The sequence below is a fragment of the Larus michahellis genome, chromosome 3, assembly GCF_964199755.1.
Source record: "Larus michahellis chromosome 3, bLarMic1.1, whole genome shotgun sequence".
Classification (NCBI taxonomy): Eukaryota; Metazoa; Chordata; class Aves; order Charadriiformes; family Laridae; genus Larus; species Larus michahellis.
The window spans coordinates 104103119-104129607 of NC_133898.1; the positions used below are offsets into that span (position 1 = coordinate 104103119).

The 26489-nt window shown below is 40.4% G+C and overlaps 1 protein-coding gene across 8 annotated transcripts; it reads right to left on the reverse strand.

The window, feature by feature from the left end:
- Positions 1–1320: 1320 nt before the first annotated feature.
- On the reverse strand, positions 1321–26465 carry BEND6 (BEN domain containing 6). 8 transcript variants are annotated; one of them, XM_074581551.1, is made up of 11 exons: positions 26329–26463; positions 23922–24085; positions 13485–13713; positions 13229–13374; positions 12624–12722; positions 12067–12244; positions 10373–10590; positions 8945–9137; positions 6945–7083; positions 4125–4398; positions 1321–2141 (listed from the first exon to the last, which is right to left on the reverse strand). In XM_074581551.1, the coding sequence occupies exons 3-10, from the start codon at positions 13678–13680 to the stop codon at positions 4131–4133; spliced, it is 1437 nt and encodes a 478-aa protein (XP_074437652.1). In that variant the 5' UTR covers positions 13681–13713; positions 23922–24085; positions 26329–26463; the 3' UTR covers positions 1321–2141; positions 4125–4130. The 8 variants fall into 8 exon arrangements, with proteins under 8 accessions (XP_074437652.1, XP_074437651.1, XP_074437649.1 ...); XM_074581550.1 differs by having other exon boundaries at positions 1321–2217; XM_074581548.1 differs by adding an exon at positions 25596–25912 and having other exon boundaries at positions 1321–4398; positions 26329–26435.
- Between the last annotated feature and the right edge of the window lie 24 nt (positions 26466–26489).

Here is a 26489-nt window from a genome sequence, read left to right on the forward strand (position 1 = left end):
TAGCAGCCATTCTGTTTGTAGCTTGCATTTGCACTTAATTACTTTTGATTCTTGAGAACAGATAATACGAGGCGCAATAGTAACAAGTTACTAGAACAGCAGGGTGGCATTATTTTTCCAGTCTCTGATACCTGATGAAAATAACACTCATTTGAATATGAATTTTTCAGTTGTAATTCATGTAAGTGTTTACTCTTGCAATGACCCATCCAAACATCATCCTCGTATTTAAACAATACAGGTAAGGGAATTGCCGTGCAATCCTGTCAGCATTTATAATATGCTAACAAAACTCTGGATTCTAAAATTTGAGTGTTTCAGCTAATTCCTGTGAAAGCACAGGCTTCCCAGGTTATGTCAGCTTGGGAAAGTTCTTGTGCGTTTCATAGAGAAGAGAAAAGATGTGGCCTGCTGGACTTCTTGGCTGGGAGGCCACCTGCAAGGCACATTCACTGTCTAACTCGGTAAGAGACATGCTCTTCGTGACCTGAGATCTCCAAGTCCAAACCTCCAGACAAAGTCTGCAGATCACATAGGATGCGGAAGCTTTTTCCGACCAGACCGTCTTATGTAAACTCAGTAACGCTCTCTAGCAACCAAATTCACATGTTCATTATGTGCCCTTAATTATTTTTTTTTATAGAATTTAAACATATTTCAACCTCCTTGTTTTTCTCCTTGCTTCTTAAAGTGAGTGAAACATTGCCTTTTTAACCATTGATTCCCCTTTTGTGTCAACGTTGTCTACTGTCACTCTTGATCTAGAAAATTTAGATGTCATGTGGTTTGCATGTTTTTGACTCTTAGCTATATATTGTAAGAGGAGATATGAACTTGACATGCATTAAAACCCCTGATTTATTCAATAGCATACTTTTTCAGTAAGTCTTTTATCCCATTTTATCCACATATCTTAATATTCTTCCCTCCTTAGAAAGCAAGTGTTCTTACTGAGCTGTTCATAGTAAACAATAACCAAATTCTTTTTCATGATAATCTTAAAATTCAATCTAAAATGCAGTAATAGAAATAAATAGTTCAAATTTTAAGTTTTAGTATTGCTTACCTTTTCAGTACTACACCTGCGGTTACTAAATGCTGTAGTCATATTGCTGTTAGGTTTTCCTGCAGTTGCTGTTGGCTGCCTCCAATTCTGAGTAATGCAATGATGTGTCCTCCGGCACTCATGTCAAAAGAATTTTACACTTTGTGACAGCACACATTTACACATCACCAATTAATTTTGATTTTAGTGCAAATGTTGGGAGAAGCAGCATTAGACTGCTCTGCTCTCCCTACAGGAGAGATGAGGAGGGACTCTTTATCAGGGAGCATAGCACTGGGATGAGGGGTAACGGTTTTAACCAGAAAGAGGATAGATTTAGGTTAGATATTAGGAAGAAATTCTTTGTGAGGGTGGTGAGGCACTGGAACAGGTTGCCTAGAGAAGTTGTGGCTGCCCCATCCCTGGAAGTGTTCAAGGCCAGGCTGGATGGGGCTTTGATCAACCTGGTCTAGTGGGAGGTGTCCCTGCCCATGGCAGGGGGGTTAGAACTAGATGGTCTTTAAGGTCCTTCACAACCCAAACCATTCTATGATTTTGTTACTTCTGAAGTTTCTAATCTGTGATTATTTAGTCTTCAATTTTGTGTTTCAGAGTTTGTCAGGGTCATTTTGGAAAACCAGTTGTATTTTCTTCCTTTTTAGTCATACTGCAAGGAGTACGGCTTTTCTGTTAACCGTGTAGTTGTGTACAAAAGCTATTTATCTTCCTTTGTACGGTGGGATAACATCAGTCCTATATTTTAGGAGAGAGGAATGATTCTTTCCAGCTTGATCCCTCTTTACCCTTTGGTAAAACATTAAAACGTCTCCTTCTCTATGTTGCTTTTTGTCCAGAACACCAATCTCTCTCCCTGGCCCGTGCCTTCACCCTACCACAAAAATCTTCCATTACTCTTTGTGGTGAGCCTTTGACAACTCACCTGGTCAGCAGAATAGAAGAGCCTGTTGTACAGCGTGACTGATCTTCAGTGCTGCCCCAGCAGCAGGGAGAAGGACCACTCGTGTTTGGCTCCCAAGTGCTTCTCCACCTCCCCAACATCAGGAGAGCTGCAGCTGCGCGATACCAGCTGTGACAGCTTTAAGGTTAGAGAGCCCTTGTCAGGTGGGTCAACCCTTTGCCCAGCTAAAAATCACGAGCTTTATAGAAGCTGGCTACACAACAGTTATTAAAAAAAGAAAAAAAAAGAAAGAAAAAAAAAGTGAGAGAGAAAAAAACCCCGCCTTACATGTTAAAGACTGATGTAAGAAAAGGCCCAGAAGACAGTAAGGACAATAAAATAGAACTAAGACATAGTAATGTTTCATTTTATTTGATAGAAAGTTGCTTCAAAAATATGATTAACTATATACATTCTTATATGCTGTACATACAGGTACATATACAAAATGTACATAATAGCAAACATCCTTCTGTTACATTTTATGGATGGTAGTTAATAACATGAGATAGAACTTACATCAGATTCCATACCTGCTTTCATCCTGATCCTATCTACAAGGAACTGGTAGACATGAGAGATGAAAAAGGCTAGCGGATTACTTAATTCATACCCCAGCCCCCACAAAAGTCTTCTCCACAGTGCATTTCATTAGTGCATTGTTCTAGTAGTTAGGTTTGCAGCACTACCCTTCAGAGGTATTTGGCTGCTAGCCTTATCTTCAGATTTTTTTTTCCAGCATTCACCCTAATACCATTTCTATTTTCTTTCTGTAACTCAGATCTCCTGAGTTACAGAAATCCTCCTCAAGTCAAGCTATATTTCTTCATGTTGGGGTTTTTTCCCTTCATCTTGGTCCCTTAGTTGCTTGTTTGCCACATCTGAAATAGATTTAACTATTAGTACTGTCTGTTCTGGGAGAAGTACACTGAAGCATGAAGGCTGTAATCCAAGCATTCTCTCCTTCCCATGCTACCAGCGCACTATAAACTTGGAATCAGTCAGCAAGGAAGAAAATGTACCTTCCCTCCTCCTCCTCAGGTAATAACTGAGTGTGTGACTGCCAGCTGCTCCCTAGGACAAGTGGTGTTAGATCTCAAGAGGAACTGCCCGGTCACTGGGATTTTTCTGTCCCCAGTCCCATGAGGAATGCTCTACCCGTCCACTCTCTAGGCAAGAGGTAGCACACCAAAATCAAAACACAGGGAGTAGAGGCTGGCAACTCTGCCGTTTACTAGTTGCTTCCAAGACGTTGTCCTCCATTTCCCAACTGGAGGGATGGAGGGATTAGGCACCCTTAACCTATGGACCTGATGTTCAGGGAAGAAGAGAGAGGGAGAGCTGCCAAACCAGCAGGGTACTGTCAGCAGAAGGCCTGTGAGAGAAGCCATGGCCTCCACAACCAAACAGGCTATCCTGGAGGACTCTTCCCTGAGCTAAGAGGGAACTTGGCTTCTTTCATTGTCTTTCCAACTTTCAGAGATTAAAAATGAGCTGCTTCTTTCCTGCAGAGATCTTGAGAGCTGCAGCTTCGTTGCCCTAAGAATGTTTTCTTCTTTCCAAGTTAACAGCATCCTTAAATATCTATTTTGTTTCTTCTTCTCTGCTCATGTGGCCCTGTGCTTTCTAACCCTGTGCTGGCCACAGTCTTCATTTCACTAGGAAATTTTTCTATTCTCTTTTCATACCTCTATATCTTTTTTGTATGAATATGCAATAGCTTTCTCTGATCAGTAAAGCAGTTTTCCATCAGCTGTCAAGGTGAAAGCAAGGGGATTAAGGTTCCTCTTATAGATTCTTTTGGTATTACTTTAAATAATGTTTTTTTCTAACTAAGGGGAACTCTTCTTATATTCTTCAGAATAAGTTTATATTTTTTTTAATTACCGCATAACATGCATATATTTAATAATATCTTAAAGCCAAAGGTATTAATATGCCTTCATATTTTTCTAGGCTGTGGGATTATCATTCGTTTGAGAAAATGGTTGTCAGGCTTCTATTCTGCTTGCAGTATCTCTGTCCACTGTTGCTAGGCCCATTTAGATATTATTTCTTTTTTATTTTATACTTTTATTGTATTCTTTAATCTCGTTGAGAATTTGAACCGGTATGAAGTACCTTCTGTTATTCTTTGTCTGAATTCCTGAGATCCTGTCCGCAACCTTGGTTGGGAGAGGGCGCTGGTGGGCTTCTGGCGAGATGAGACTCCACCTTAGAAGAAGTGGGTCTGAAGCACTCCTGCTGGCCTTGTGTGGTGGGAGGTGGAGGAGTCAGACGGCTGTCACTTTGCTGAATTTGTGCATTAGCAGCTGGTGAATCATCATCCTGCTGGTCTTGTGTGCTGAGAGGAACAGCAGAAGAGATGATGCCCTGAGGAGCAGCTGTTGAGCCACTGTTGAGACAATTTATAATTAAGCTTGAGATACTAACATTAAATGTGCAATTACTACCGTTCTTAGTTTCCGAGCATCAGAGTTTATTAGCCAGTGAACTAGTTTTCTTCATTGACACATTCCCCTTTTCCTTGTTTCACCTCAGCCATGTGGATCTGAGATGGTGACTGGTCTGTATCGTTGGATTTGACTCCAAGTTCCCTCTCCTGAATCGTAATCATATTCTGGAGAAAGGTGGAGCCGGTGGGCAAGAAAGGAGGAGCAGCAGCAAGGGAGGAGATCAAAACTGCAGTACCACCAGTTTTAAAAGTAAGTAACTTGTGTGTAAGTTGTTACTAAAAGTACCGCACAACAAGGTTTTTGTCTTGACCCCTCTCTGTACTTCGTTGCCGGAAGGTGGACTGAAGGAAGAACTGTGAGATTGTGAGCACTTTTAAACTCTGCTCATTTTCTTACAGAGAAAACTTGCGTCATCTGAGTTAAAGGAATCACCACTGTTAATCTTGATTACTTACAAGATGCTTAAATGCTTTTACAGTGAGGAAATTCTGAACAGATGTAAAATGAATCCATTATAAATGCATTCTAATAATCATCCATTCAAGAGAGACTACGCAGGCAGTATCTGCATTGGTTTCAATGGATGTTGGACTGGATTTTACATAAGCACTTACTGATAACAGACATAAAGACATTTCTAAGATATTAAGTTTAAATTGAAAGGTCTATAGGCAGTATTAAAAAACAACCCAGAGTTGTTACAGTGCTAGCTCAAGGTCCTCTGGTCAAGGCTTCAGCAATACTGTGTCGGTACATGAGAAGACAGGACTAAACAAAATTTATGTATTCATCTGATGAAGATACAGATTTAAAATGTAAAATATTTACGATTTAATACTTTCAAAGAAGGCAGCGTCTGTGTTTCTGTGCTGTTATTTTTACTTCCTGCGTCAAGGACAAGGAAAAATACTACAGTGAATCAATGCACACTGTATGTTACAAATACAGAGGACTTTTGTTTTATGAAGCCTTCTCATCTCTAGGAGAAAAGCATTAACATAGTAAACTGTATTTAAGCCAGGCTAGTGCATTTGTTTATTGTTTCCAGATGGGAAAACCTGTGTATCTATTCTTCAAACAGATAGATTTTCTGAGCATTTCTCAAGTAGTAATTCATAGATCACTGGTGGTCCACGGAGTACTTCCAGGTGGCTTAGAGAGGAATTCTAGTAGCAAAGCTACTTTTCAAACAATTGTGTTGTAACATAGTCAAATATCTTGGGATGGGTTTGTTTTATTTTGTTTTATTTTATTTTATTTCATTTTTTGTTATGAAGTGTCATACAGTTGCAAATGCGGATTTTAAAACATGAACAAGATAGCTGAACTAGGAAGAAGTCAAATATTACTTCAGTATGGAAAATCTAAGTAAGGGCAAATCTGTTCTCCCTTTCTCACTGATTTTAATCTCTTATCCTGTTCCTTGTTAATCTCTTATCCTGTTTCTGAGGAGAGGCTGAGAGAGCTGGGACTTGTTTAGCCACAAGAAGGCCGAAGGGGATCTTATCTACATGTATTAACATTTGATGGGAGGGTGTAAAGAAGACGGAACCTCTTCTCAGTGGTGCCCAGTGGCAGGACCAGAGGCAATGGACAGAACTGAAAAACAGGAGCTTCCCTCTGAACATCAGGAAACACTCTTTCACTGTGAGGATGACTGAGCAATGGCACAGGTTGCCCAGAGAGGCTGTGGAGTCTCCAACCTTGGAGATACTCAACCCAACTGTACATGGCTCTGAGCAACCTGGTCTGGGTGACCCTGCCTTGAGCAGCGGGGGTTGGACTAGCCAATCTGCAGAGGTCCCTCCCAACCTCAACTATTCTGTAATTTGTACGTTTGGTATATATGGAAACAGTACTATGGAAATAGCTGATTTCACTGACGGTAGGGATGAGTTCAGCACATTTAGACTAGCCTTATTCACAAGGTAAGAATGCCCATAATAAGCAAGATGTTATTTAATAATTCCTCTGCCCCAATAATTTAGACTCTTCTGGAAGTAAAAGAATGATAATTTAGCTCTCCTACAGTAGTCTTATCAGTAGGTACAAAAGAGGGGTGATTTTCCTTATCTTTACTTGTGGGTTAATTGAGGCAAAACAGGTGACGTGAAAATGGAATTGACTGGTCTCTGGAGAGAGCCTACAGAGAATAATAAGAAAAGTAAATAATGCCAAATCTAAAATAGCCATATCAATCAAAGTAACTCCATGTGTTTATTTCTGTATTCTCTTCCTGTAATTTAATAGCCTTGTGCTGCTTTGTCTGGAATGAACAACTTATTTTGTGCTGTAATGTTAAGCTGGACTGCTTCTGTATTATGTACTTTCTGTACAAAGTTAAGAAAATATTTACCTACTTGGCAATGCATATATGAACATGTATCTTCATGGTAATTTTAAGATTGTTTTTAGATTTTGTTACCACGGGGTAACACATGGAATTACACATTGCAGACTACAATTATTTTTTTTTAAGACTTACCAAAAGCTATGCTTCTGAAAAGCACCTGAGTTAAGATCTTTGCTTAAAATTGGCTTCTTGGTGCAATTGTTCAGTTTTTGTCCCATCATTCGCCTAATTAAAGCATCGTCTGTGTTTGGAAACAACTGTTTTGTGATTCCTGCAACATAAAGAGATGATATATAATGAGGCCTCCAAATCAGGGAAACAACAGATGTATGATCTAAAATGCATTTCTCACATCTTTGAAATTTCCAGCTACTTCAGCTTCAGCTGTAGTTAATTTGCTGTCTTCACACACTACTTCATAGATTTTGCATGTGCCAGCTCTTGCTTTTCTCTGCCTCCCATACTGCTGTGCCTGCTCTTGGCAAACTCAAAGGGAACTCCAGGGCCACAAGGGCTTCCTGTAGTGAGTGATTTGTGTTTGCTCATCCTCTCCCTTTGTTCTGTTCTCGATCAGAGTGTCCTGTTCCTATCCTCGTCAGTCCTCATGCCTCTGACTCCTACAGTTTTTGTTCATTAATTTTCATTTGCCAGTGATGTCTCCTTCCTTAAAAACTCTCCTTCTGTTTTGCCTGGCTAACTTTTTTTGAATGCAAAAAACCAAACAGGACTCAACATCAGGAATCCAACTCCTGCTTTCCCCTTCTCCATCATCTTCCCTTCCCTTGAGTATTTTTTCCCTTTCATTTAATTTTGATGTCTTACAGTTTCCATCTTCTTTAAATAATCTGATCTACTAACTCATTTTCTACAGACCTAGAACTCCCAGACTTCTGTCTTATTTTTCTTCTTCTCTTGTATAATGTTGACACTTTTATATTTGAATTCAGGAGTGTTGTCATTTCCCTTAACAAAATTCTTTGACTTCTCTATAGGCTCCCCCTCGTCACTGAATTTTCCACAGCATGCTGTATTTAGTGTCCTGATTATCTTCTCTGCTTCCCTTTTCAGTTTTGCCTATACCCTTCCCCAGAATCCACCTTTAGAAAAGTCACTAGTAGCTCATAAAATCATAGGGTCATTTAGGTTGGAAAAGACCATTAAGATCTTCGAGTCCAACCATTCTTCTCATCCCATGAAATCTTTTAAATTTTTCTCATACATCATTCTGAAAATTATCTCATCTTACCGCCTACTAAATGTATTTTCATTATTTTACATACTCTTTCCTCTTCTCTCTCTTGACTTTGGGCCTTTTTCTCTAGCTAGGTTCTTAAAGAAAAGAGGATTCTGCAACTGATTGATAGCTTTTGAAACTGCTGGCCAACTTCAACAAAACTGGACCAAGGTGCAGGAACTAGGGCTAAGCTGGGAAGAGAACCAAGAGAACTGGGGAAGTCCAAGGGAATGGCAATGGGCGAGGGATTCTAGTACAGGAACTTAGGCTATGTTGGTCAAGTATTAAGCTATAGGTGTGAATCCAATAAAAATCAGGCTTCGTGTGCTTACAAAATACTGTTTTCTTTAAAGGTGCCACTTCCCTCTGAAATTATTCTTTCCTATGCACCAAACATTTTTTGCCTTAAACCTCAGCATAAATCAAATTTTGTTTGCTTCTCTGATCACTGTTCCTGTCTTCTATACTTATTGTCTCATTGGGCCTCCAGCGTTCTTTCAAATGTCAGAATTCACAGCATTCACTAACTTCAGAATATAGCAGACATTATTTTAAATTTGATTCAAGTGTGTCCTCTCTTTGCCTTCCCTTATCCGTTATTGTCAAACTCCAAGTTTGACTGTTGTAGATTAACCTTTCAAAGGCTAAAAAAATGTTTATCACTGTGCTGAGTAGGCACTTAAGTAAAACCCACAAAACTTGCACAACAGAAATACTACTACTTAGCATTTCACTGACAGTATTTGTAACAGATGGGTTTAAAAAGTATGCAGCTGAAGAAGGAAATATGAAATAGTGCATCACCTGAATAGACCAGCTGTTAAGCATTACAGTCCCTCCCTCAGAGAAGCCCTTTGTCATGTCAGTGCCACATTGAGTAACGTTAACAAGTCATCACCTATGATTTCCTGAACTTCATTCTGATTCATAGCTGGTTTCGCCGCTTTGTCCTTTGAAGAGGAGGACTTTGCACCTGTCAGGCTGTGTGTAGCCATGTATTCATGTGTATAAAGTGCTTGCATCAAGTCATTTATAAACTTTTGAGGTTTGCTCTTGTTACAAAGTGCAATCTGCCACTTTTCGATCTTGAACTGGAAAACAAAATTGGTCATAGGCATAACTATTTCAGTTCTTTAGGAATATTACATAGTATTACCTCTGAAATATTTTTAATTTTTTTAATTATTCTTTTATTAATTTTATTTTTTTAAACCACAATTTCAAAAGTTATCTCTGCAAACACTTCACCAAGCGATCCTGATTACTCACCAGTGGAGTCAGGACGTGTTCAGACATATCGAAATCCTTCTGCTTGCACTCCATGCGGGCTGGCTGTGATCCAGTTCTGGCGTGGATTCTGTACAGCCTCGGGAGCATGGCACTATGCCCAAGCTAATATTCCTGCCTCCGAGCAGACATGCCCTAAGAGCTGTGACATCTGGTCCTGGGCTTTGTGAGTGACTTCTACACACAGCAGTTGTACAGCCTAAGTATTTGAACTCTCCTAATGGGCAATTTTGAGCTACCTCTATTACATAAGTCTACTTTGCTGAGAAAATTAGGTCTCTCTATTTCTTTGGAGATGTTAGGTCAAATTTTGTGTATTGCAATATTCAGTCAAAACATCATACCTTGAGAATTCTTAATAGATTTCTTTGGGCTTTAGGACCCCCTGACAACACACAAGAATGATTTCCACCGCCTGGCATGACTCAGTGCGTAAGAATGTTCATGTAAACTGTGAATGCAGAAGCTAGAATTATTCTTTTGGTTGTGTCTTTGTATTTGTCATGTAGAGCCTCTGTGCCTCAGATTTCTCAATTATGCTCTGTTATAATTACAAAGAATAGGGGAACATCCTTACTCAGTATCTACATATATATATATATGTATTTGTACTTAAGTGCTGGCCAGTGTCTGGACCAAGAGCAAAAACATACCATTCCCCAGTCACTTATTAAGAGTTTAAGCAGAGTGCTGGCATTTTTCTTAGATTATCTCTGAAACACTACCATTCCCCTTTGGCATCCAAACCATGAAGCTGGACGTTATCCCTGGATCTCAGTATTTTATTTTCTTCATGCATCCACATTCTGCCCTCAGTCACAGATGTTCAAGGTCACAGAAATCAAAGCGAGTTTGAGAGTGTACCATCACACTGGATAAAGTCTAGTGTTTCTCATGGAAACAGCTTTCTGCACAAAAGAAGCTCATCAATCACATGGTTTTTACTGATGCTTATTTTTTGTATTTGTTATACTACAACAGTAGAGTTTGTACTGTATAAAATTTTCATTTTTATGCCTGAAATTGCCTTTTAACTGACCTGTTTTTCTGTCTGTTGCTCCTCGTCTTCCACATTCAAAGTTATTGGTGAGCTGGAGTTACTATGCATAGCTGCGTATGAATCTGCTAACGGATGGCTAGATGCTTTCCAAACAGCATGTGAATGCAGACTGGACGTAGATGATGCCACTCCCCCTTTCAGCAGTGCTTCAGCCATTCCTACCAGTTCCTCAAAATGGGTGACTGCCTGTGGCAACACTGAAATCAAATGGAAAGTGAGGGATAAAATAGTATTGAAGCTTTCAGACTCTAATTACATAAGCATGTATATTTTTGCAGTAAGATTCCTGTCATAATGCAAGAGAGTCAAAGTAGTCAGCAATGACGCTTTAACATACTTTTTTCCTATTCTCTCAAATGTTTTCTTGCCATTCTGCTGTCCCCACCCATAAAGATCTGGCCTCCGTTTCTAGAACAGGATAGATCAGTTCTCTGCAAGGCTAAGAGGAACCATTAGTTCATGCCCATCACGGCATTAAACGGGCTATTTCTCTTTTTTCTTTTTGCTATCTCAAAATCTCTACAAGTCTGTAAAGCTATTGAATGCAGGCTAAGTAAAGTTATGTCTGATTTTTTTATTTTTTGATTCAAGGAAGTTACATAAGCTGCATAGACTTCTTTTTTCCCTCTTTTTTAATCTATAGATAATATCTTTTAAATAACCTTTTCTCCAAGTAATATTTATTTTCAAATATAAACTTTTATTGAGTTCATTAAGAAGAATCAATTCAGAGCAAATAGGATGCAAGGGATAAGGAATCAGCAAGATACAGAATCAATAAATTCTAGAAAATACTGTAAAAGACTAATAAAAGTGCTTAAGATACACGGCAAATAGACCTAAATGTACAAGAAAAGTTGTCAGACAGTAACAAAATGTTTAAAAATAATATTCAAAAAGGTGAAGATGAATGATTCAGGTCAAGATGAATAACATATGGAATGGAATGAGGTGGGCAATGAAACTGAAGATAAGCACTTGCGAAATCATATGATAATAAAAAAAGAGAAGAGATACTAGGCTGTCTAGGGACATTATGATGTAGCTGGCAAGGGAAGGAGCAAATCCTCTTTAAACCTTCTTGATTCACTAATGTTTTGAAAACTTGGATTCAGTCTTGTCTGCCCCAGAGTAAGCAAGAGGGGCTTCAGAGATGATCACTAAGTGGTGAAAGATTCATTTATAAAAGAACAAAATGGTCCTCCTCTGGGAAAGGACTAAATTTTTTGCACCTGGAACTAACTCAGATTATCAATAATGAGGAATTACCAAAGTAATTAGAAATTAAATCATTCCAGAATAAATACGATTTCAGTAGATCAAGACAGACCGCTAATAAATAAGGTTAGTTGGACTGGTCAGTGGAGTGTTTGAGCTTAGCTGATGGTTATACACAGCATACAGGAAGGTTCTCCTGGGAACAACTGACAGGATTTAGACAGATTTTTCCACTTCTAACTCTATGATTGCATGGCCTCCGTGTAAGACAGTTTTTTCTAAGTGCTGCTGGAGTTAAATGTTGCCATGTATCAAAGACTTTGATGCTAATGGTAGACCTTGATCGTGTCAGGTGCTTGAGCATCCATAATTCCCATCCAAATGGCCTCTTATAAATCAAGCTTTTCATGACCTTCAGGCTTTCCTCTTCATCACAATAATTCCCCTGACTTTACCTTGAAGCATCACCAGGGACTGCCTCAGGCGGCAGTTTTCTCTCATGGTGTCTGTCAGCTTCCTCTTGAGGCTTTTTATTTTGGCACACAGTTCTACCTTGGATAGTTGAAATAAAGGCTCTTCATCATCACTGCTACTTTCACTGTATAGAAGGTTGCTTCCTGAATACGGTTCTCTCTGGAAAAAAAAAAATAAACCCGTGATACCTAGAACAACAGCAGCATAAAATTAAAGCATTAAAACTAACATTAAAATATCTGGCTAAATCAGAATATTTTCTTTGTACACGGAATGCATGAACAGACTCAGTGTATTTTAGTAATAGCTGCTACTGGACGTAGCTATCACAGTTCTTATTAAAATTAAAAATGAAACATCAGTGTAGTACGTAACTGTTAGATACTTCTCCCTCTGTTCTCCATTCACCAGTTTTCTAAGGTAGTGTCTTTGAGAACCGTTAGCTTCACTAAACCAAAAGCCTTACGCCCCCCTAAACGAGTAAATTTCAGTTTGCTTTTGCTTAATACATTAAAATTGCTGAAGATGAGATGTTTACCTGTTTGTTAATTAAAGATGTTTCAAGTTGACTCAGGATGTTGGCAGGAGCAGATGCCTGCAATGATTTCTTTCTTTTTATATGCTTCATCATCTTCCCCTGGAAACAAAAGCATAATGGTGCCTTTGCATTCCTATGGGGTCTTTCATTACAGTATCTCATAGTATATCATAAACTTTTATTCACTGTGCACTTGGCGTTCTTGGTTAGCATTTTTTAAAAATATGTTTGTAACTTTTTGTTAAGATTTATGTTTTCTGTCCCTACATTTTGTCACTGCAGATCTCAGCACAGTGCAAAGCTCAGAAAACCTGGTCCCTTCACTTTTTTATGCAGTGGTCAGATTTCTGTCTTATGGGAGAAAAAGTAACGAAGCTACAGAGCATCCAAGTCTCAAATAACACTTTTCTCTTTAAATAGCAAAGGACAAAAATCTATTGGCCTACTCTGACAGGTTATTGGGCTGAGCTACCATGTGAAGACTGCCTGTATTCCTACCTTTACTGTACATATTTTGTGTATCATATTGTGAAGAATTAATAGTTAAGTGTCCTTCATTCCATTATGGGCCTACCAATATCAGGCACGCAAATAGAGAAACTCACCTGTTCGTTATCCAGATCACTGTCCTCACTTTCTGAGAATATCATTTCTATCCTCTTCCTCTTGCCTTTTCCAAGGACTTGAATTTTTGTAATTTCATCTGCTCGTAATATCTTTTGCATCATTTCCACCAGCTCTTGGGGGTCATCTGAAGTGACGGAAAAATAAAAAAAAGCCAAAGCACAGAAAATCAGGTAGCAATACCTTACAACTAGATTAAAATTTTGTATCAGACAAATGCTCTGGAACTGCACTCACCACTCATGTACACAACTTTCACCAGGTGCTTTTCTGTCTTTCTTTCACCCACAGGCCAGTTTACTAGCACGTGCTCATTTGGTTTCAGAAGTCTTTCTAGTTCATTGTCATCACTGGGAAGGTCCTGTATCCATGAAGTCTCTCCAATTTGCAGTGAATTATCATTTACAAAATCAAACAGCGTGAATTTTTTCATTGTTAAGTGGTTTTCTTGTCACACAGACACTGCCTGCAGGACGTCATAGGAAAAACAGCTGTTACCTTGTCATGCCACAGGAATGTTACAAGAATACTTTAAAAAGCCCCTATTCCTGGATATTGGTAATGGCCTTGTATGAAAATATCCTGGGCAGGGAAGTGAAAACTAGCCAAGCAGCATGTCATATCTCCCCTGAAAGATGGGAGATGGTCTGCGCCATACATGTACATCAGACAGTTGCCTCCAAAACTATGCATAGAAAAAGCTTTCACCCACAGAGCCCTTGCTTCCGTATTACTGCCATGCCTAATCTATCTCCTGGCTGGCATCTCTATTACTACTGCATTTGCCCCAACAAAAGCTTTCAGTTCAGCCTCTGGCTAAAAGACACAGGTGTGATAAAAACTTTCCCTAGAATGAAGGAAAGCACTAGCTATGCATGCCACGAAGAGGGATGTGTGACTTCCAGGGCTGCATTAGTCACCTCATGGTCAGAAAGATGAACAATTGCAGCCACAGAAAACCAACCCAGCACAACGCAGGACAACTGACTGGGTGAGGTATGACACATTCCGGCAGTGGAAAACTTGACGTTCAAAAGAAATGACAGGCTGAGGACTGGAAGAGAGCTGGGCTGCTTCACGAAGAATAACAGCAACAAGGAGAACCCGAACCCAAATATACAGCTAAGTCCTTTGCTTACATAAAACAATGTTTTTAAAGCAAAAGACCATTTCTGGGCTTTTTAAAGCACTGAAGTTCTACATTGGCAGAAGGGAACAAGTCATACTTTGTGCTTTATTTTTCTAATAAAGCTGATATGCCTTACACAAAAGTGTGAACTGTAATATACATTACTAAACTATATTGGAAATGTAACCGATTTATTTAAGTCTTTCCATTATACTCAAAGAAGATATTTTCTACTTTAAAATTTTTAAATCAGATAAAACCAATAAAAGAAAATCTGATTTTAAATCAGATAGGACCTTGATCTTCTTTAAAACAAACATACGGTTTAGCCTGTCAGTTCATAGAGGTGAAGTACTTTTACAGAGCTGAAAACTCATGAATTCCTAGATGCGACAGCGTGATTTGCGATTTACTTGGCCTCAATCAGTCAGAAGCAAATCTAGTGCCTCATGCAGAAGCTGTCAGAAAGGTAACTCAGAGCTAGGAAAGGAGAATTACGCGGGGTTATTATGTCTAAGTGAGAAAATCTGGCTGCAGTGCTCTAAGACGCGATGTCAATTCATTTGCAGAAGCCCAGCTCACCACTATTCACCATGTCTGTGCTACGCCTCAACAGAGCTGGCTTTTCACACAGGGGTGAATTTGTTAATTTGCAAGAGACAGCTGCGTGCTTGTCAACATGTTTACTGATACAATGAGGCAAGCAGAGTAAGAAATCACCATTAAAAAGAGTGTTAAATCATGCTTTTATGCAGAATGTGTTGAGTGTGATAGCGGTAGGATTGTTAAGTACTGCCCTGATGAAGAAAGGAGACTGTGTTTGAAAGAATTCACATTAATTTTCCTTAAAGACACTTAGAAAGACTGGGAAACATCCATCCCATGTAAATGCTGGAAAGGTGGCAGCCTGAATATCTATGCCTAGCATGAATCGCCGGACACCTCATTCTGCCACTGATCCATGCCGAGTGGATCCTCATACTGCAGACAAAGCAGAACCCAAAAGAAGAAAAGTTTCAGCATGGACCTCACTAGAGACAGGTGAGGTCCAAAATGAAATGGCATGTTTGTCCGAACGACAATATAACAGATTTAGAACAGCTGGTGTGTGACTGCATCAGTATTCTTCCTTCTTTTTCAAAATGCTTTTGAGTGTATAACCCAGTCAGCTTAACATTTCTCATCTGGCACGAAGAGGTTAACTTCTACCTCTGATCAACCCAGCACAGCCATCCCCATCACCCAGTTCTTCGATTCTCAAATGAAGTACTCTCAGCTTTCCCCTCCTTGGCCCTTGGCAGTTGCGAGCTACTTCATTACCCTCCTAAAAGCCCACAGAAGATCAACAGAATCACAGCAAAGTCAGAGCTGCCAGTGAGCTAACACTAACAGCTGATTGACCGACTTCTGTATTTTTTTAATGTTTCCCTGTAGTCCTCTAACAGTCTATATGTTGTTTCTCATTTTGTATTGAGACAAATATTCTCTGAGCCATGGGATGTGCTTGTGGTCTGGGCTCGTACAGGGTTAGCAAGCCAGCCTGGGATTCCTGGGGACGCACTGAATGCACAGGCTGTTCTCAGCGTGGAGGGTAAGTGATGGTTCCCCACGGCACTGGGGCTATTCACACATACGCTGTGCCAACACTCTGCACATCGGTACCAAGTCCAACAGCTTTTGGAAGGTATCAGACTTGCGTATGTGTTATACATCTTAATGAGGTCAATGGACATGCGGACGTCTGGATGTTCGGAGCCCACGACAGCAGCCTGGTGCCACTGGTAGACACTGTGAAGACCACGGCCAGCAAAACCCTTTGCACAGTCTTTGCACTAGACAAGCACCTGGATCCACGAAAATCCATCCCGCCACTCAAAGCTAAGGACAATTTTTACGATGGTCACAACAGGACTCAGAGCTCAGCAATTTGTCTACAGTATCTGTAAAGCTCTTTTGAGCTGTCAAGATTCTTGCCTGTGGTGGGAGGGTGTACTAGTAAACAGCAAAACTGATTTCACCACGAGTCTTAACAGCTGCCAAGTTAAAATATAAGCTACATAGGATGCTGAGAGAAATAAGGAATGGATGGGATGGGGTCGAGGTGGTGGAATCTCCTTCTCTGGAGATACTCAAAACCCACGTGGATGCGCTCCTGTGCTCTAGGTGACCCTGCTCTGGCAGCGGGGTTGGACTAGATGATCTCCAAAGGTCCCTTCCAACCCCCACCATTCTGTGATTCTGTGATCTACTCCTTTAACTCCCGAAACGAGTCTAAAAACTTCCCGGCAGCTTTCTAAGGCTTGTGCTCAGTCCTGTTGCTCCTGCTGCTTTTGAAGGGACCAAGGCAGGAAAGCACTTGTGGGACAGCAACAGCAACTGGCCAGGTCCCCTCTTCTCTGCTGCAGCTCTGCTGGGCATCAACTCAACTGCTTGAATTATATGTAAAGTAACAAAACTATTACATTGCCAAATAAAAGGAACAGAGTGCAATAGTTGATTGTTAGTATTTTCATAATGGAGCTATGGCTTCAGCTCCCCCAGCAGACATTAATCAAACTGTGTCTTTTCACAGAATTTATTGTGACAATCCATGGGCCCTGGGGATAATACCTAACTGTCTGCTGGCATCATCTCTAGCCAGTGATTAAAGGGAATGGAAAGGTAGAACAAAACGTCTTTAATGAAGAAGAGGAACAGTAAAATACTTCACTTACTGGTAGAGAAGTCCTGCAGTGTTTTCTCACCCTGTTCTCCCACTGGAGTCAATGTGAACCTTGTTTGAGTCAGGATTGCTGCAGATGCCTCCCTTTAAAACGTTTTATTTGCCAAAAGAGATCAAAGGCAAAATGTACTGTATCATCAGGGAAAAAAAATAAAAATCTTGGGGAGCGGGATTAATCTTACCAAACTTTTACTGCCTTAAAAGTGAGAGGTTGTCTAGCCACGTTTGGCTCAGTCACCGCAGAGAGAGGTGATTCATCTCACCCTAAGACATGTATCTAAAAGACAGCAGATGACTTACGTCTGGGAGAGCCTATTTCTCTCCGCTGACTATTCAGTGACTATACAGGGGTAGGTATGTCTCCTTACAGAAGCTGGCTTGGTTGAACCCACCCGATATGAGCTTTTTCTAATTTTGAATAGACTTTGAATAGTAGGATAGATTCCAGTAGACCACCTGCTATAGGGAGCCAAAAGGATGGAGTATGAAGTCTGCTAAAGTGTATCTGGTTCCCTGTTTTAAATCTTTCTAACACAGTTCTGCAAGTCATCAAGTAAGATTTCTGACACTGAGTGCTTTGTTCAGTGGTTTAATTGGAAGATATATAATCATTCATAGACATTACCCTGTGTGCAGCTACTAACCACAGAGACAGAATTACATGACCTTTGAAAGCCATTTATGTTTTGCAAGTTACTTAATTCTGCTATATTCTCCATTTGAAAACACTAGCTACCTATTTGAGAAGCACTGAAATGCAAATTTATGATTTGTCACTGTTCTACGACACAAATCTGTCGTCACTTTTTCTAAAAGCAGGTAATTTGTAGAAGGGGGAAAAAAAGGAAGGAACCATTTAATTTTAGAGCTCTGCAGAGGAAACATTAACTGGACTCTTAATTTTTACAAACATGTTAACACCTCACATTGGGCACAGATGCTACAAATTTGCACACAGAATATTGTTACTAAGCAACCCAAAAAGCCAGAACAAAAAAAAAAAAACACCCACAAAAGTAATTTAAAGACGTATCTCACCCTTTGACTGACATAGTCTGTTCCATTCATCCAGAGAGCTGGCAGATGGCATGCTGAGATCATTATTTCTCTTTCCTTTCAGTAAACGCAGTGTAAAGTATTACAAATTTACAACATGAGACTGTAGACTCACTGGGGCCGATGGGTCTGACTCTGCCATGGCTTAAAACAGGGCTTTGCCACTGATTTCAGCAAAACAAGAAACTGTACCACGACTGTGCAACACAGCTCCGTAACAAAGTACTAACATTTGATATTATCTATGCTGTAAATCCAGCCTTTGATAATCTCCATTTTCCTTGGGGGAAAAAAAAACAAACCAAACAACAAAAACCCACCGCCTTTACTGGGCTAGAAATTCATCTGCCTCACTCAAAACTATATATTTCTAGTTCAGCATATTGATATTGAGTGGTAGTCACAGATTTAGTTTGTGTTACTTAGACTGTGGCATTTTACATTGAACTTGTCAGGACATTCAATACAATGTTGGAGTAAAACTCTAGGGCTGCACTGAAGTCTGAAAATTCCCAGTTCTCTGTAGCAAGTGTATGATGGAAAACATGACCACATTTAAATATGTTACATGCCATGTTGCGGGTTGTAACCTTATTCTCCTGAAACCAGTGTAAGATTTACTAATGATTTCAGTGGAATTAGGTACTGTTGGAAGAATGCAGTAGTGTTACTGCTCAAAAGATTTACAGTGGGATATCTTAGCCATTTTATGGGAAAATATGGCTTAAAAGCACAAATCTGCTGTTTTCAGCTAAGAAACACAGAGTACAGATTTTCCAGAATCATCAGTACCACTGTGTTCCAAATTCAGCTGGAAATCTGGGGGAGCATCCATCAGAACGTTACTGCAACTTTCAAGACTATAAATGCACAGAAGTGATCACGCTTGTCTTCCACAGGAAGGATACAACCACATGATTTTTATTACTGATAACCAACAGCTCACTTCCTGAGTGTAGATCGCTATCCTGGTGTGACTATGAAATAATCTGAGATATTTTTCTAAGAAGTGATGCTATTCATGGTACAGTAACATCTTCTGGTTTTATTCAGGCAGATTGTCTTGTTGACTTCAAAGCCTCAGCAGCATTTACAACAATCCATTTGATTTTGGAATTAATGAAGCCATTATTATTTTTCACAGCAGTGCCCTCCATGCTGTGAGTTTCAGCAACCTAGAAGTTCTATAAAGTAGCATTAATACCTAAATATGCCAAAGCCCTTTGTAAGACTGTGGCTTAAATCAAAAGCTTGAAGAAGTTTATTGGAAAAGCTCTGATTTTTGCATCAAACCATTAACTTTATTTGTAATGCTGAGTGATAGGAAAGGATGAATAATGAACTTACTTATTAAGCAGGTATATTTAGTATGTCTAGAAGTACTAAACTTTTGGTCTAACTAATAAGTTATTTAACTAACAGTGAAAGATGGTGTTCATTTTAATAAATTTCAAGATAGCAGCCTGGCATCATTAGTGGGCTTTCAGGACAGGATTCAGTTCTAGATTAAGAGGCTTACATTTATGTGCCACTGGTGCACCAGCTACCTAAGCTGTAACTGTAATCACTGGAGATCTAGGGATCAATTTGGCTTCCTGAACGTAGGTTTCTAGCACCAGTGTCCTCCAGTATTCTGCTTGGCCTTCAGCTGCTACTCCAGAAGTGCAAATCTCCCACAGGTCTTTTATCACAACTGCCGTCCCTTTGGAGATGGAGACGTCTCAGCCGTGAGCAACTCCAACAGTCGTAAGAGTCAAGCCCCTATTGAGCACGATTAAAGCTCCCTGGAGAGCAATCGAGCTTATTTCAAATGCTCGAGGGCTCAATTCACTTGCCTGAAAATAAATGCATGGTGCAATCTTAGATACCATAAATTATTACGCCTGGCCTCCAACTGCCTCTTCTGATGGGCACATCTCTCACATAGGGCCTAGACGCTCCTCCAGGCTCAAGGGTGATTACTGACTCCAGGCACCTCAAATGGCACTAAACACATAAATTTAGGGAGGTGAATTGTTCTCTGAGCGCTAATGATTGAACTGAGTTTAAATAGGTGCTTAGATACCTCACATGCCTATAAACCACATACATTTATTAATCTGTATTTTAATCCCACACAGTGAAAGATCCCCATAAAGATAACAAGATGCCAAATAACAAGACACAGGAAGTTATATTAATTCTACATCACAGATTAGTATCTTTATTAAGTAGCTATTTCACAGCTGACAGATGGAAAATTAATACCTACTTTGATTTGCTTGTTTGCAAATGCCATGCTCAACAAAATGTATTAATATACAGACCAACAAAAATCAGTTTATTTTTTGAACTGGATGAGATACCTAAGCTACAGGAATTTAACTAGTCACATGAAAGCTCCTTCCATGCAGGTTAACATATCCAAACTTTTAGAAGCAGTAAGTGGCCTCGGAGGAGAAACAAGTCAGCATGGCTCTGTAGAGTCAAACACCTGACCGTACTCATTCTGACCTGGCTTGGGTAATTCAACACAACACATCTTAACAGCTCCCAAATTATCAAGGCTAAAGACCAGTGATGCAGTCACTTATTTTGTCTAAAGATGTTTATGGGAAGGCAACATCATTAGGGAAAGTTTGAGCACATGCAAATCTGTGCTGAGGTGCAAAAACTGCGTACTTGTAACAGCCCAAGCAGTCAAGTAACTTTTCCTAAAAGGCTGAAAAAATGTCAGACATCCTTTCCATATTCAACTGATGTACTTTCAAATTGGACTTGTTCAAACAAACCCACTGAATAACCTGATGTAAGAGTTTATAAGAGGATGCATCTTCCTCTTTTTATAAGGTGGCGTAAGCTATCTTATGTCTTTCAATAGTGCTGCCCCAAAGCACTACTATCGGTGACATTCTCCCTTCAGTTCTATGAGCACAGAAGTGAAATAGCAGCTAGGAAATTCAGGCTTGAGCTGGCGGCATCTTAACTATCTCTACTCATATGTCTTTACTGGCTGTCATAGGTGAGTGATGATAGATTAGAAGTCATGCCTGGTTAATACTCAAAGTGCCTGCTCTTTTACTCCAAAGCTCTTCCTCAATTGCTCTGTTTTTGCAGCATGTTGGTAGGAGGGAATGCACCTGATGATCTCCAGTTAAAAATAAAAAAATCTGCATTACTGTTAAAGGTCATGAGCTAGAACAAGAGACATATATGTTGTCCTCTTCCTCCAGGGAATATTACTGAAACTAAAGAGTAGTTCTGCATACACGTAGGAGAATTGACAAAAAGGCATCTTCCCTACAAGGCTAAGAACCTCAAACCTTATTAGAGCTATTTTTTCCCCTCCTGTAAAATTAAATGTCTTTTTTAGTGTATGTAGTTCAACCTAACTTTATAAATTAATATGAGCTGAATGACCAGTGTTGTATATCACTCTGAAACAATCCTTAAACAACTTCCAATTATATACATAAAATACTAATGAAGTGCAATTCCCTCTGGGATGCAAGGCCACATTCAGATTGACAACTGCTACATTAAACACTGCCAAAAATGAATACAGAGCAAATTTTAACCAAGGACAAAGGGGCACACCACTGCTGTAATAAAAAAAAAAAAAAAAAAAAGAGCCATAGGAGCTTTAGCAGTATATTTCCATCTAGGCTCAAGATCAGCCTCTCTGTCTGCAAAGTCAATTTATGCCGACAGAATTCCTGCCAGCATTTTTCCAGCAACACTGCAAGCCATGAGTGCACAACTGCATGGCTCACACTCCATTCGATTTACATTCAGTCTAATAAACAGATGGAATCAAAACATACAAGTTGTGTGAGTTGATGAACCTGCAAAATAAGGACAATTACCCTTATATATATATGAAGCAGGCAGGAATTTGGTTTTACGTGGTCACCTAAGACACCTGCAGACGGCAAAATGTTCTGGTCATGAAGGGGTCTAGCCTGCAGCACTAGAATAACACTGTTTGGTCTTGGGTAAATCAAACAACCTTTACAATGTAGCTTCTCTTTTCAAAGGATCTGAAATAATAATACATAATTACCTAATTTCAAGGATATTGTGAGAATTTACTAATGCTAGTGTGCCTTCCAAACATACAAAGCACTGTATGGAGCAAACAATTTAACAAGTTTCGCAGAAAAAAAGATTTCCAGTAACCTTGCTGAATTTAGAACATATCATTTCACATAACAGATTTTTTTGACATCTGATGCTTATATCAAGCTGGAAATTGTTACTGAAGAATGTATTTTACAAGGTTTAATAATCTACCAGAAACTCCCTTAATGTCTTCTCATACATCATGCTTAAAGTGCTGAGGATAGCATGTAACCCGTGGAGTAGAATATTGGGGGGGAAAGTAAATTATTTCATTGATAATACTCAGATACTATGATATTTTCTGTATTTACTTTGCTTGCTTCTATGGTTTTTACTGTATTTACTTTGGTTTCTGTTTGATTCGAAAAAAAAAACAGGTATTTTGTGAAGAAGTATTAGACGATTAGAGAACCCTTCTAACCAGTTAAGTAGTCCTTTAAGCAGAATATTTTATTTAATTATAATTAATTAGTAGAAACACAGTCCTTAAAGCATACCTACGTACCAGTGAAAGGAAATGATCTTACCCTTTCATTTACTCAGCAACTTTTCTGAAATCATATAATGCATCATCTCCTATTCTCATGTCCACATCACCAGATCTATCGTGATCTTTTTCTTTTGACTTCCTGATACAGGGAGTCTTATAATTGCAAAATGAGGTCCACAAAACCTGAATCTATAGGAGCAGGGAGGTGCCTTCGCAGAGTTGTGGAGTGCCCTTGAATCCCACAGCTCGCATTGGGAGAGGTCAGCAGATCTCTGCAGACATGGTTTCTCCACTGAAAAATACCATCGTATTTTCTTTTTGCAATTTTTTTCTCCCTCCTTTCAGCCTAACCCATGGTACTCAGCTAGGATTTTTAGTTTCTTTTCAAAAGCATTGCTGAACCTCATGTAAATTATCCAGGAACATGCACTAGTCCATAAACTGTACCACAATTCTGCATACAAGACAAGGGTAAGAGAAGAAAGTATCTCTGCCTTCAGCCTTGCTGGGCAAGACTAAGTCAGAACAGGTTATCATGAGAGACTGGCTGAAAGAATATTTTAGGTCAACACTGCCTTGTTTCCCTGCAGGAGGACTGTGGCTGCTACAACACATTCCCTGCTCAACTCGTCCATTAAACTGCAGAAGTTCGACATAATTTTCATGCTGTTACACTTCCTCCCACATCTTGGGAAAACAGGTAAACAACTGCATTCAAGAGTGACTGCGGGCAGAGAAAAATCCTCCTGTCCTGTCCTGTCCCTTTCCACTGCAAACGTTTTGCTGGTCACCTCTTTTTTGTGGAGTCTCTGAAGCAGAACTTTCCTTTTTTATCCCTCTGCCCAAGTACTTATCACCACCTCCTCCCCCAGCATTGCTGAAGTAAAAGGCTGCTTCCAAGCCTCCTGCCGAAAACTTCAGCTATGCCCTGACTTTGTCACTGCTGTTTCCCAAAACAAGCATCTGTAGGACGCTGCCTCCCATCTTTTTCCATATCCACATCATGCGTACTCTGAAACAGCAGCATAACCCCTGATTTATTTCGGGGTCGAAGGCTGCCTTCATACCTTATAAAACTCTTGCAGACTTGTTTCAGCCTCTCAACAACTTATATCTCTTTTCTGACCTGCCTTCCCATTCCACATGCTCTTGCCATTAGTCTCAAAAGTTTGTTACCTTCTTTTACTTCCTCTCCTCTGAAATAGCTTCACCTCCGGGATTCTCCTGAGGTCAAATCTCAGCTCAGAGCCAACGATTTTGTTTTAACCTTCTCTCTTCATTCCTTTTCTCTTCTCTGTTTATCATCCTTAAGATTTATGAAAAGTTCCCTGAAAAACATTCTGTAAAGAAGCTTAGATTAAAAATGCTATACTTTTAAAACTTCTTTTAATTTCTCTTTATTACTATTTGGGGGGAAAAAAAAAAATCTACCCACATACAGTTTGCTTTTTTTTAATGTGAAATAACTTCAGCAACTTAAACTTTATTCACCATGGAAGTAATATTTTAACGACACTACCAAACCCCACAGTATTTAACAAAGACAGAGCAGTAATGGATATAAAGAAAGACATAGGAGCAGTTTGGTATACATGTGAGACAGTTGACTCAGAAGCCTGGAGCAGCAGCTCTCTGAAAAATCATGCCTGTCAGCATTTCTTGTACTAAACTGCACTGTCTTTTGCATTTGAAAAAAAAAAGAAAAATGCAGTTGTCATGAAATATATCCTTTTAGCAAAATATTATCCTCAAGACACCAATGGGCTCTAAGCCTTTGAAGGGAAAAGCTATAAACCTTAAACTAACAAGCAAGCATTAAGAGATTTGTCTGTCAAACGTTTTCTATCCGCTGTTAGCCGAGAACAATGTGAAAATAACCGTTCCCTCTCGGTTCTCTGCAGTTTACCGTGCGGTCACTGCTGCTGTGCTACACTTCCTCCACCATCCCATTCTGAAGCAATAAATCAGTGCAGTGCGAAAGGCGTCGAAAAGTTTCCTGCTCCTGCAATATGCTGCGGGGAAGCACTGCAGCAGGGCAGCGCGTCGCCGGGAGGGTCACACCGATTTGCTTCAGGTTACAGTGAGGTAACACGAACCGTTTGAATAATCTCCAGGTAATCTGCGTTAAAACCATTTTACTGCAGTGTACTGCGGTATTAGGAAAGATTTCAATATTGCACCACGTGATGCAACGCAACCTCACAGCATTTGCCAGTTCCGAGGCAGTGAGGGAAAGCTTTAAATCAAAGGCTGCAATGTAGCAACTTTCCATTCTATGAAGTAATAGGACAGACTATTTTGGCTCACTATGTTGGCAAATAGTATGAAATGCTACAAAATTCCTGGAATAAAACATTATAGACCTAAAAGTGAACATTTTTTTCTTTTCTTTCTTTACTTATCCCCCCCCCAGTATCAAGAGAATCTTTCAATGAAAATGTATTTCCCTAACATTACGTGTACAGTAAAGCGTTACAATGTTATTAGCTCAGTGATAAATTAATTTTAGTATTCTAATCTTAGCATTCTAAAGATCTTTTTTCCTGTTCTTACTTAAGCTACCACAGATATGTTTCCCTCTCTCTGTCCTTCCAGCTCACTTATTTTGTAGTTTAATTTAAATTTGTACATATGCTTTTCTATAATAGTCTTATGGCAGTGATATAAAGCAGTAACATTTGAATATTATTTCAATGTTTACACAGAGATTTTCATTATTTCCATAAAGTTTTGGAAACGTTCCTCAGATTTATGCGCTCACATCAAAGATGCACAAAAAGGAATTTTGTCCTGAATAAACATAACTTTTCCCCCAGTAACACAGGCAAACACAATACTGAAGAACTGTACCTGGATATATTTTCAGCGCATGATTTTTTTTTTTGTGTTTAGTGGTGCTGGCGAGTTTAGAACTGCATTTTTACATAGTCTTTGAAAGTATGGAGCACCATCAAAGTAACGGCGACAGCGATAGTAACAGCGACAGAGACGAGCCCTTGTCATTATCTGCGTTAGCAACCGGCACATGGAGGATTTTTATGCGATATGATGCGATGCATCGGCCCCGGCCGGGCGACAGACGGACGGCTCAGGGAGGTGACATTTGGTGCGGCATCTTGCAGTTTACTGCAGTACGAGGGTACGGATACAGGCGGCATCGGTGCTCCCTGGGTACGTACACACGCGGATGATGCCGCTTTCGCTGGGGCCAGCCCCGGCACCGGCCGGCTCCCCGCGGACCGCACGTCGGTGCTAATTCCCCACTGCCCGTCCCGCAGGGCAGCCGGCACCGCGCCGTGTCCCGGCCCCTCCCGCGCTCCGCGGTCGCCTCGTCACCCCCGGCATCACAAACACGGGTCCGGCACGGCACGAGGACCCTCATCACCTCGTCAGGACGCATCTCTCTCGTTAACGTTTCCCGATCCCTTTCCCCCCCTGCGGCAGCGGTCGCGGTCGGCGCCCCGGGTCCGCGACAGAACCCCCCCTCCCCGTACAGTCGCCGCCACCCCACGCCCCGCCAGGAGCGGGGGCGGCCCCTCTCCCCCCTCCGGGGGTCCCCGGTCGCCGTGTCCCCCCCCCGTACCTCGCAGCAGCCATTTTCCGCCTCCCTCTGCAGCAGCTCCAGCGCGTGATGTCACCGGCCGCCCCGGCCAAGTGCCCGCGGCGGCGGCAATGGGCTGCGCCGTGCTCCTTCCTTCCTCCCTCCCTCCCGGCGGCGGCAGCACCTTCTTCTTCTTCCTCCTC